The sequence below is a fragment of the Rhagoletis zephyria genome, unplaced genomic scaffold (assembly GCF_001687245.7).
Source record: "Rhagoletis zephyria isolate East Lansing unplaced genomic scaffold, Rhagoletis_zephyria_1.1 Rzeph_scaffold_00399, whole genome shotgun sequence".
In the NCBI taxonomy this organism is placed as follows: domain Eukaryota; kingdom Metazoa; phylum Arthropoda; class Insecta; order Diptera; family Tephritidae; genus Rhagoletis; species Rhagoletis zephyria.
In genome coordinates, this window is record NW_016157483.1 from 168,391 (window position 1) to 180,895 (window position 12,505).

Consider the following 12,505-nt stretch of genomic DNA (forward strand, 5'->3'; position numbering starts at 1 on the left):
ATATGTGATCATAAGTGGGCGGTGCCACGCCCATTTTCCAAAATTTTACCATAAACGTATTTCTTGGTAAAGAATTGTTGCAAGCATCAATTTTGAATAAATTAGCTTTAATATTTACTGATTTATCGAAGATTTTGTATTTCTCTAAATTACCGTTATATGGGATGTGGGCGTGGTTATTGTCCGATTTTAAAAAGTTTCGGCGGTTTATTATGCTGTACCAAGGCCAACAACTGTGCCAAGTTTGGAAGAAATTGGTGCAGCGGTTACCAAGATATACACATGTAACCATAAGTGGGCGTGGCTACGCCCATTTTCCAAAACTTTATAATATTCTTCTTTTTCGTCTAAAACTTATTGTAAATATCAATTTTGGGAGAATAATCTTCAGTAGTTACTAAATTATCGCAGTTTTCGTGTTTCTGAAAATTACCGTTATATGGGAGGTAGGCGTGGTTATTGTCCGATTTCGCCCATTTTCAATACCATCCGTCCCACGCATGAAAGAAGTGGACATACCAAGTTTCGTTAAGATATCTCAATTTTTACTCCAGTTATCGTGTGCACAGACGGACGGACGGACGGACGGACGGACGGACAGACAGTCACCGCTTAATCGATTTCTCTTTTCATTCTGATCATTTATGTATACATTTGTCTATATCTATCTCGATTCCTTTTGCCTGTTACAAACAACCGTTATGTGAACAAAGTTATAATACCCTTGTGCACAAGTGCGCTCGGGTATAAAAAATGTCACGTCGTTGCAGAAGAAAAGATCCCGTCTACAAGGCCACGCTGCGATCGGTCGAACTGAAGAGGGAAGGAAGGCGTAAAAACAAGAAGCAGGCTAAAATATAATGAAGAGGTTTAAGAACAACCAAGATGACCTTTTGACCGATGTCAGGAACCTATTTTTACGATAGGAATCCTTTTCCACTATGTTGAATGGTAACGGTACTGAAACCGTGGCATGTTTTTATTCAATCATAGTCGTCAATCTTTGTAGGGGAAGTCGGGGGTATTCTTGGACACCGGGTATCTATTGTTGGACAGCGGGATATTTTTTCCCATAGCAATGCTTGACAGTTTCAACCAACTGTCGTAAACTTGTGTCAGGCTAAACTCATTTTCCATTGAGTAGTGATGTGCTGAGTCGGTACTTTTAAGTATGGATCGATACTCGGTACCGATTTGGAGAGTATTCAATACTTTCGATACTCGGTACCGAAATATTGGAATTTATAATAAGACCCGCAAATATGGAATAAAAGCTGTTAAGAGATCGTTGAAGTTTTTATGAATCTCATTAATCTATGGTTAAAGAAGTCTATTTCTCCATATTGTTTGGATCCGAACTCTCTCGTCGCTCGATTAATATCTGCCCCTTTTTCTGAAAGTAAAAGTTCGCTAGGAACGGTCGTCGTAACAATAAAAAATAATAACATTTCAGCGCTTACACTTTTGCTAAGTATTTGGCGAACCTTCACTTCCAATTTGTGGTATATGTCTAGACAGAAATACACTCAACTGTTGCTCGGACCAGGGATCGCACTCGGGTCCTAAGGAGTGGTAGTACACGCCTCTAACTACTCAGCCACAGCGTCAACCACAATGCAAATCGTAATAAATAATTTTTGAAAAGTCATAAGTATTACGAATTAACAATGTTGCAACAAGAACTGTTGCATTTGGTAAGACTGTTGCGATAAAATTATTATAAAAACTGGAACTGTTTCGATTTCAATTGTCATCCAAGCGGCATTTAAATTTTAAGAAATCGATGGTAAGTTTTGAACAAACATACATCAAACTTATTAGAAAGGCTCTATCCAAAATGTTTGTTCCTTTGCGGAGTCCTTGTAAACCTTTAAAATAATTTTAGTTCTTCTGTTGCAAATTTCTTACTAAGACCTTTTTTAATAAACGCTGGAAATAGCTTATTAATGGACTAGTTGGTTTTTAAATTTAAAGCTGAAAATCGAAAGAAATTACCTCTGACTAAAATTTTCTTGTTGGCCTGATTTAAATTTAATAACTTTTAAAAGTGGTCATATTTATTATCATTTTATTAGATTTTGTACAACATAAGACATATTTCTATGTACATACATACAATACATGCATAAATATTTTTTATTATGGAATTACAAATACAAATTAATTACGTAGGAACATATAATATGTATTAAAATTACAATATTTGATAAATAAATAATTAGTAATATTTGAAATTAGATTTCTGTACATTGGAAAATAAATTACATTATCGCAATCGCCTAATTTTAATACTGTAATCGCACATATTTAATACAATGTACTTAATTATATACTTCATTTACAATACAATGTATATTTGCTAAATATTTCGATTAATTTTGTTATCGCATCTTTTTTACATTTCGAACACGCAAATAAAATTACAAACGAATTTTGCATTTAAACAGAAATATTGCTGCAACATGTTGCCTCAAAACACGCTGCGACTTTTAGCAACATTGAGAGTTTTCAAAAATATGTATGTATTAGCTAGTTAATACATAAATATGTATTATAAAGAAAACTTATGCAAATTTTACAAATTGGATTGCACATTTTACATCCACTCTCACTCAGCTCACCGCTCAAAGCGGTGGGGTACGCGCCATTGGCGGTTGCTGTTGATGCTGCTGCTGTTGCTGTTGCTGTTGCTGTGGCAACTGATACGGACTGTAGCGTTGAAAATGCCGTATGCGCATATCAGGTGAGGCCGATCCGGACGAGGATGGCGTCGTAGCTGGTGGAGGTTGTGGCACTCCGACCATTATTGTCGATGGCGGTGGCGGCGGCGGTGTGCGGCAAGCATTAGCCGCTGCAGCGGCGGCGGCAGCAGCTTGTGCGGCTGCAGCCTGTTGATTGGCGCTCGCTATGAAACCGGCGGTCAGTTGGGGCCACTGTTGCTGCCACATGCCAATATTGAAAGCGTTGAGTACAGGCGGGCGTTGATAGATTTGTGGCAGCAGCATTTCGGTGTACGGTGAACGACCAAATATTTGCAAATGCTGACGCGCCTTCTCGAGAAATGCCAGCGAAGCTGCATCGGCTTCCTGTGGCGAGAGTTGTGCCATTAGAGGATCGGGAAAGAAGCGTAACGGCGAGCGAAGATGTTGCTCGAGGAGAAACGAATCCATTGGGTCCCTGTGAAGGAAATGAAATAGTTTTTTTTCTTTTACTTTTTGTGATAATCAAAGGAAGTATTTATATGTATATTAAATAAATGATTATAAAAATTAGATCGCTCTATTCTATTAGCATAGTTACGAGCGGAGCTAAAAAAGGCAGAAGGAAAAAAATCGTGGATTTTTCAGCGACAGCATTTAATTTTCATTTCGCGCCAAGATATTTGAAAGTTACATAAGTTCTCATGCATTTGTCTGCTGTCTGGTACCTCAAAGTCTATGGTGGATATGTATACAGTGTGTTCTGGACCACCCGTTCACCCTTTCTTAAATGGAAGAAAATGTTTCGATCGGAAATGAGTTAAATTTAGAAATTGAACAATGCAGTTCAGAAAAAAAAAAATTCGAAACAAAAGATACGTACTTTTATCCGCAGAATCCGAAACTGTTGTAAAACGCATATATATATATGTCCTATTTTAAAAATACACCAAAAGTTAGAGCATCCTCTGCTTGGTAATAAATATTTTTCCGTTTTCCAATAATAACCATTTTTCTACATTTTAGAAGAGGTGGACGGGTGGTCTAGGAGTCGCTGCATATATTAGCCATCTGGCCTTTTCGGTTTAACTTCTACGTATGTATCAAAACTTCATCTTCGAGATTCACTGGTCTTCAACCTTTCAAACACTAGATTGAAGGAGGGCAAGTTAGGCATCGACACCAATAGCAAACTAGTAATACCGGCGCTTAATGACCTGACAATTTTTGGGGTTAGCATTAACTGCTTGGCCATATCCACCCACACAACTGAAATCGTCATTAAACCACAGAACTTCAATAAAGCACTCAAATCGATAGAGGCAAAGACAAAAAACGTTACCTATACCAGGCAATTGGCCGGCCAGTTCAAAATTATGCTACTCCAGTTTGGCCACCGGGGACTATTTAGCAGAATACAGTGAACTAAGATACAGATCTGCAAAAAGCATAGCACTACGGATGGAACGGGGTGCCTTGGATTCTTAGCTCATCGAACTTGAGCCTCTTCATGTAACCATAGATCAGGTCGCCGAAAAACTATACAAAGGTTTTCTAAAGAGGGATTTGGGAAGGAAAGATCATGTCCTCTAGAAATAAGGAGAATCTTGGACATTCGATCTTGATAGCACTACTTTCTAGAGATTATATAGGCAGAACAAGAACACAGCTCCACAAAAAAAAATTCGAAACAGCGCCATAACCCAAACTGGTCTTACTATATGTTTTCGGGTCGCTGAATCCATGTTCGAGATCATCTTTTGTCGACTTTTTTTTGTGCTGCTGTGTAATCTTTGAGAAATTGTTAAATACAGAGTTATTCAGCAAAGCAACCTACACCATCTTTTCCATCGAGAGACTTCTCCAAGCTAGCACCCTGCAATGCCACACGGAATCTCCTGCTCGAATGGGGGCAGAAATCTTTGGATCCAGGACCAGAATCTCTGTATCTATGGTGAAGTATTCAAACACTTTTTTAGTGATAGTTTACGTCATCTGTTTGTATGCGGCGCTAGTTATACACAAAAGCGGAACGAGATTATCATAATTCTAAGTGATAGTCAGAAATGATATAAATCATCATTCGTTTTTGAGGTCTTGGAGAAACTTAACAACATTGGCAGGCCCTGCAATATGCAGTTGGAGTAGGTACCAGGCCACAGGGAAATAAAGGCTAATGAGACCTAGAACTGTCCCTTCCCGGAAGTATGTCCAAAAATCTAATACCCTCCAAAAGGAAAAAGTTAAAATAGATATGTACTTGCTCGTATCTTTACAGGGCACTGCAGCCTAAGAGGGCATCTGCATCATCATGCCATGGCCTTTGTCAATTTTCAAAGGATGCAAAGCCTTTAGCTACGTCCCTGGAGGCGATTGAAAGAAGTTGTCATCCCAAAACCTGGTAAGCGAGGGCACATATACGCCAAAGATTTTCGAGCAATTATCTTAACTTCCTTTGTTTCAAAACTTTCACTCGAATTTAAGCAGTGTACTCTGGCAGCCTTCTTCGACATAGAAGCAGCCTTAAAAAATGTTCGGCTGGGAGCTATCCAAAAATTCCTGGACAAGCTTGGTGTCGAGGAATCTATAAGTGCATGGCTAATGGCGATGCTTTGCAGCGGAACTTGAAAGCTACACACTAATAAGAAACGTTAGTACGGGCACTCAAGGTAGAGTGATCTCTCTAATTTTACAGTTTAGCACCAACAAACACCAAGTACTACTCAGCCAGAAGGCAGTAAAAGTAGTGGCCGGCCCTAACGATGTAGTGATTATAGTAACCGGGCTGCGCATCTGTGGTGAGCAACATCATCGATGGAACTTTAGCTGAGCTATAGCGATAGTCCGAGCAATGTAGCCTTAGAGTGAATCCAGTTAAAACAGCTTTGCTAGCTTTGAATTACTAAAGCTAAATGGACAAAACCTACGATTATCTAAATAAGCGAAGTATCTGGGAGTTGTACTGGAATTTAAGCAAACTTGGAAAATAAATACTGAAGAGTGAGTAAAGAAAGCGAGCATTGCCTATTACTCCTGCAAGCGGCTTTTTGGGTAGTCAAAGGGTATTAATCCAAAAGTGGTACTCTGTATGTACATAGCTGTTGTGCATTCGATCTTATGCTACGATTCTCTGGTATGGTGGACAGCCTTAGAGAACCGACATAATCACGTGAAACTAGGCAGAGTTCAGAAGGCTGCATGCATCGGTATTCGCCATAGGTGTAGCCTACCATCTCTTAGAACGTAGTAGTTTACCTCACGGCAAGCGTGTAGCCATTTTCTCAGATAGCTAGGCGGGTATTAAGGCCTTGGCGTCTTTTGCAACAAGGTCGAAACTTATCAGGGAGTCTAGGACGCTTTGAATTTCAGTAAGTAGTCAGCTCGATCTACATAGATTTGGTTTGTGTCCCTGGTCATCGCAAAATTTTCGGAAACGAGGCTGCTGACGAGTTAGCCGGAAAAGGTTGCACATTGATGTCCGATTGCAACCTTATATAGATACATCTTTCTCCACAATCTTCGGAAGTCTGATCAAAGTTGGCGCACGGCGGCAAGTTGTCGTAAGAGAACACACATTAAGAAACCCCAGCTCTGACGTCGCAAGGCTTTTAGCGACTCTTACTAGGCATTGGTCGGTTGGCGAGAAGGCTGGGAGTCACCTATAACAACTTATGTGGAAGCTGCAAAGATGAGAACAAGCAGTAAACATGACCTTCTTTGCAAATGTCCGGCTCTAATGAGGAGCAGAAATACCATGCTAGGAGCATATGAGTTCACATCGTTACGAGAGCTATCTGATAGTTATAAGTCTCCACAATATACTCAACTTTATCAACGACGCCGGTTGGTTCTAACATATTCATTCGAGGTATATGTTATCAAAACGGCACTTAGCTGTTACTTGGGCATTTCCGCAACCATCCAAATCTAACCTAACCCCGAAAGCGCTGCTAAACCTTCTGTGGGATTTAGGTTTAGAATAAGTTTTGTGAAAAATAGTGCGCACAATAGGTTAGTAGTTCCCGGTGCACGCCTATTTTTAATATCTATCTATCTGTATAGTCTCATCAAAACACATCATCTGCATATGCCCATTGGAAGATACCACAGCAAATATTGATAAAATAATAATCATTCTGTCGCAGTTTTTGACAAAATATAAAACGTCAACCCCTTAAGAGGGTGTTCTCTTGAATAAATCAAAGCGCATGGCTCTCCTTAAATACCAGCCCTTCGAGCGAACGCCTGGGTAACCCTACACTTAAGACGGTGCTGATGGAAGTTGCCCCAACAGAGGAGAAAAAGTAAATTAAATAGTGATGCAGATATTTGACAGCAATAATTTCTGATATGTTAATGCTTTTTTTATAATTTTTTTTTCAGACAATTGGTATTACAAGCTTTGTCAAACTTGATGATGGAGCTGGACTCTGTTGAACAACGTGTAAAACTAATCCAAATATTTTACGGAAATGGTTGTTGTGCACTTCGCACATTGCGTGATTTTTTCGGTCATCATAACCGGCCATTTGAGTCAATAATCAGCCGTTTGGCGCAAAAATTTTAAGAAACTGGGTCCGAGCAAAACGCGAAAATACCAGTGCATCTTTGTACTGGTGCTTTTTGGCCTGACGGAGTCATCAGATCGTACTTCTTCGAAAATTATGCTGGTAACGCTGTTATGGGGAACATTATCGTGACATGATACTACCCTTTTTATGGCCAGATTTAAATGACATTCGCTGGGGTCTTTTTTAATCACTCTGCACATACATACATACACAGTTATCCTACAGATACATTGCGACAGAGCTTACAGCTTAGCAATCTGGTTTGCAACATGTTGCTAAGAGTATGGTTTCGCAACAATTATTAAACACTCCTTTGCATTTGAATGTCGAGGTTTTTTTCTGCTATTTTTGTGTTAATGCATTATTTTTGTCTCATTTACTTCTCATTTGATAGTGTATAATTAGCAGTTGGCAAAACAACATCGCAATGAATAGTAACAAAGGAAGTAATCACAACAAAAAGTCTGAATTACAAGCAACTTAGAACACGAATGGAATGGAAATAACACCAATAAAACGGAAAATAGTAAAAGTTTTCATACAATCATATAGCAACAAAAGTACTGGTGCATATTCAAGTTGATGTTAAAACCGTTTGTTTTTTTTTTGTTGCTGTAAGAATAACATTGTATGTCAGCAGTATTCACTCATTACTGGCGTTTCGTTAGTTGGCCATGTTCGTGTTGCATGTACGAATGAGCTTCAAAGTTAAATTCGCCGACCTATAATTTTCTCGGCCAACTTAAAATGCTGCCGGCCGCTGCGTAATTGTGTTGTTGTTGCTGCTATATGTACGAGCACTTCTATATGGTACAACTGCTTGTAAAGATATCTTGTATGATACACCTGTGTTGTTGTTTTAGTTGTTACTGCTTGCTGATTTGCAGTGGCAGTGGCAGTGGCAGAATTTTCTTCTTTTTTTTTCGTTGTTGCACCGAAAGTGTCGAACAATAAAAAAAAACGCTCCAGCATTTATATAGCCCAAAACGGAAAGAAGTGAAAATCATTTTGATCCGACACTTTAGGAGTTTGCATTCTTTTTCATTAAGTGCGCAAACTTGGCTGCTTGTCTGCAACTTGCAACACTTTGTGTTTTGTAGTTTCTGTCGATTTTTTTTTATTTATGTGCCACACTGCATGCATTTAAATTTTTATTATCTCTCAATTTTTTCCTCATACACAAATTTAGCAAATTTGCGGCCAAAATATTTTCGGCTTTTATGACATGCGATATAATTTTTTAACACTTCATTCGCCAGCACACGCATCGCACATAAAGGCGGCGACACACATTGGTACCTTTGTAAGCGACGGTGAGTGGATCCAGTGTAGTAGGCATGGAATTTTGGGTGCAAAAGCGAACCTTTGACTGCGGCAGCTATGCACGCACGCGCGCACGCACGCAACATGCAATGCCAGTGAAATGCGTAATTGTTGCTGAAAATTTATTTATTGCTAAATTGGCTTTTGTTGCCTTGATTCATTTCTCTTGGCTTGGCTTCTGCCCAAAGCTAAAGGTGAGACAAGAATGCGAACGTATTTTGACAAGCGTCGAATGCAATCAATCATTTTCACTACTCTACGACGGAGAAGACATGCGAAGAAAGCAGATAAATAGTGAAGCAGAATATGGATGGATCACTCAAAGGAAGCTTTAAGTTAAAAGAGACGATTTGATAAACTGACCATTGTCGGTAGATTTCGAAAGTTTATTTTGGTAGTACTCAGCAGGTTTTAGGCATATCTTCATCTCTTATGGAAATGTGGCAATTTTGTTTCCGTTCTTTTTCATTGCGTTTGTGTCTTTCACACATCCATATATTTATGTATGTATGTACATTAGGGCGGGTCAATTTGTATGGGTGATTTTTTCGACTAAGAACGTATAGCATAGAAGGATTGTACGGGTAATTCTAAGCAAATTTTCCAAATTGCGAAAATAGGTTTCTTAGCATTTCACTGCAGTGTCGGAAATACGTGCTTAAATTTTGCATAAAACATGCTATACGTTTTTTTTTTTGCTATGAGAAATTCATTTCTACACTTATCTTTTTCTTAAAGCTTCCACCAGAGGGCGCAACAGTGAATTTTTCACATTTTCTTCGAAACCAATTTCCGCAATTTGGCACACTCCAAATGCATTTTAGACCCATGGTTTCTTCGGCAAATTTGCTTAGAATTACACGTACAATCCTCCTGTGCTATATTCGCGTGTTAAAAAAAAAAATTGACCCGCACTAGTGTACATACATACATACATATGTATACATTACCAGCACCTATTAAACTTTTACTTACCTATCGAAATCAGTTAGGCGCGATGAGTCCCGAAAACCTTTCGCAAATGGATTCGAATCGATTTTGAGCTTTGTTATCAATTGATTTTGATACGCTGTAACCGCTGTGAATACAGTTTCAGGAAAAACATACGTTTTGTGATCCAATTCTTGCAGTTCCTTTGGAGTGTGGGGTATATTTTGGCCATGGGCGAGGCGCACCAAATGTATGCGCGGCTGATAGCGATGCATGGAGTTGAGGACGATCTGTGGAAAGGTTGGAGAAAGTGAGAAAAGCGACATGTAATAAAATCACTATAAATTAAAAATAAACAAAACATTAATAAAAATTTTAAGAAATAAATAGGCTATTGAGCCCCCGAGCGAATGATGATAGGCCGCTTCCAATCAGGAAGAGGCAAAATCTTGCATTTGACAACGCAATGATCGAAATTAATCTTCTCGAAATTGTTTAAAAATCAAAATTGTATGCATGTCTGCTCGCCGTAAAAGTGGCCAATGTGATAATAGGTTATTTCCCATCATGCCTCATCGCTCGCAGAGATAAATAGAGAGATATGTAAGCAAATCGAAGGCCTTTATCTACCAACTATGTACCATATTATGAGCCAGGCATTTGCAATGAAAAATTGGAAACAAAATAATTTCATTTTAAATATCTCGTAAAAATCTTTTTATTTAAAATCCAAAACCTGCAAGAATTAACTCCAAATGTTCTATGTCAACGATTTTTTTTATTTAGCAAGGTAAATGGGGCCAATGCGAAGCTAATATGAAATTCAAAGGGTTTTAAAGTATAATCAAATTATACCATTTTGTTTAAAATCCTACACTATTTTGATATTTTTTTTATCTCGGTTTGTTATATTGTTTTAAGTAAAAAAAAAGAACGTGAGTGCCACCATTCTCTTGTTTTGTGAACTCACCATCTAAGTGTTCTGCGAATATTTTTGCTTTAAACAAAAAGCAAAACAAAAACATTTTGAAAACACTGTCTTGATGGCGCAGCTACGTGCACTTTTATGGCAGAAATTATGTATGCATGTAGATATGTATGTACAATATGTAAAAACAAGAGTGTCCATAAATGCAGAGAAAAGTGTAGAAATAACAGTTTAAGCGAAAAAGTGACCATCACGGCAATAAAGAAATGAAAACAATACGAAAAAACTGCATTTACGATCATTGTTGCCACCTTTTAAAATTTCACATTCACCACTTTGCCATGATTACTTTGCTGTATATGTGATAACCTGCTTCTGTTCGAATTTTTTTTGTTTTTTTTTTTGACTTATTTAATTTTTTTCTTCGCTATCGTTGAGTTCCGCCTTTTGTTCCGCTCGTTTGTGCCTTTTACGATAGGTAATTTGCACGTGCAAAGGTATGTACATACATATATGTATTTATTGAAATGTTAATGCCGGCGTGTATGAGTTTGCGAAAACTCCTCTACTATAATGCTTCGCCACAAAGCGTCTATACTGTTTTGTTAAATATTTATGTTTGCAAAGTAACAAGTTTGTCGATTGTATACAAATAACTACATACATATACACATGCAAATGTTCATACCCTACTTTGCTTTAAAGAGCGTCGAGGAAGTTATCTCAAAGTATGGCATCCGTTCACTAGTATTGCACTAATTTTTCTTCTTATTGTTAGTTTTTATATCCAACCAAAAATTTTCTTGAAACCTTTCTTTTTTATCATTTTCTTCGCACTCACCTGTCCATTTTTATCCATTTCGTTATTCGTCAGTTTCACCTTCTCGAAAGAGACTACCTGTTTCCTTAGCGCCTCCACACTTATGGGACAATCTGGATGCGGATAAAGTCGCGCTGGAGGCGGTGGATCCGCTTTGCCTGCTACCAGCCACGATGAACGATGATAAGCGTAGCGATAACGGCGTGAATCCATTGGCACGACATCCATCACAACTGCATAACGATCGGGTGGTTGTATCTGACGTAGAGGACCTGAGAAGCTGACACGCACGGTGGGGAACATACGTCTGCAAGGGAAAGAAGATTATGTACAATACGTATATATGTAAAGATCAAAATTCTCAAATTATAGGTACTATTTTCAGAGATATTATTTTTTTTCATTAAAAAATGCGGTTTCTCCATGTTGAACGCTCTCAACTCCCTATTGGAAATAAAATTTTCAGTCCATTATTTACATGTCCAAATTTCACAGTTATGCATGCGCTACCATTTTAGTTATAGTACAGAGAAAAGGAGAAAACTTCGTGGCCAACAAATAATAGTTGCGATCCCGTACGAGTCCGGACTAGTCAAAACCAGTCAGATTTTACTGGAAATCGATCCTGTACTCGGTTCTCTGACCATTGAGAGGACAAAAAGAGAGTAAAAAAAGTCTCTCTGTCAGAAGTTACCAGTTTTAGTCCGAGGATTTTTTGCTGGCAAGTTCTGGTAAATGTGTCAAACGATCAGCTGTAGTGTGTTTGGCAACCAAATTGTAAACAAAAGAAAAGTGCGCATAAAATAAGCAAAAATTTACAACCAAAATTTGGAGGTTATGTTGAAGTTGACAGAAGTTACCATTTTTTACTAGAAAGCGATCCCGTACTTTCCAATGTTACTCTCTCGCTCTGAGCGAAGTTTTATTTTTTGACAATTATACTAGCTTTAGTCCGAAGAATACGGGATTGCACCTAATTATTACTCTTAACAGTTAGAGTTTTTTACTTATACCCGAACGAGTATTACCGCTTGCTTCAAAACCTTTCACATGATATGCCTATTTTGTTATTGGCTTTATAATATTTTCGAGGAGCTTATGACCCAATACCGGTGGAGACCTAAACATAAGATACAGAACTAAACATTTTCCCTTACTTAACTTGTTCAATTAAGGAAATAATTTTTGAATACAATTTGGATAAGTTGGATATCTACATTTATGCGTAGCAAGC

General features: G+C 38.2%; 1 protein-coding gene across 2 annotated transcripts in view; it reads right to left on the minus strand.

Annotated features, from left to right (window-relative positions):
- Nucleotides 1–2,565: 2,565 nt before the first annotated feature.
- Nucleotides 2,566–12,505, minus strand: part of LOC108359495 (T-box protein H15-like) — a 47,103-nt gene continuing 37,163 nt past the window's right edge. For both annotated transcript variants that reach the window (XM_017611393.1, XM_017611392.1), the window contains exons 4-6: nucleotides 11,293–11,578; nucleotides 9,569–9,813; nucleotides 2,566–3,177 (exon numbers count right to left, since the gene is read on the minus strand). In XM_017611393.1, coding sequence (XP_017466882.1) covers nucleotides 2,625–3,177; nucleotides 9,569–9,813; nucleotides 11,293–11,578 — 1,084 coding nt within the window. In that variant the 3' untranslated portion in view covers nucleotides 2,566–2,624. The remainder of the gene's footprint in view (nucleotides 3,178–9,568; nucleotides 9,814–11,292; nucleotides 11,579–12,505) is intronic.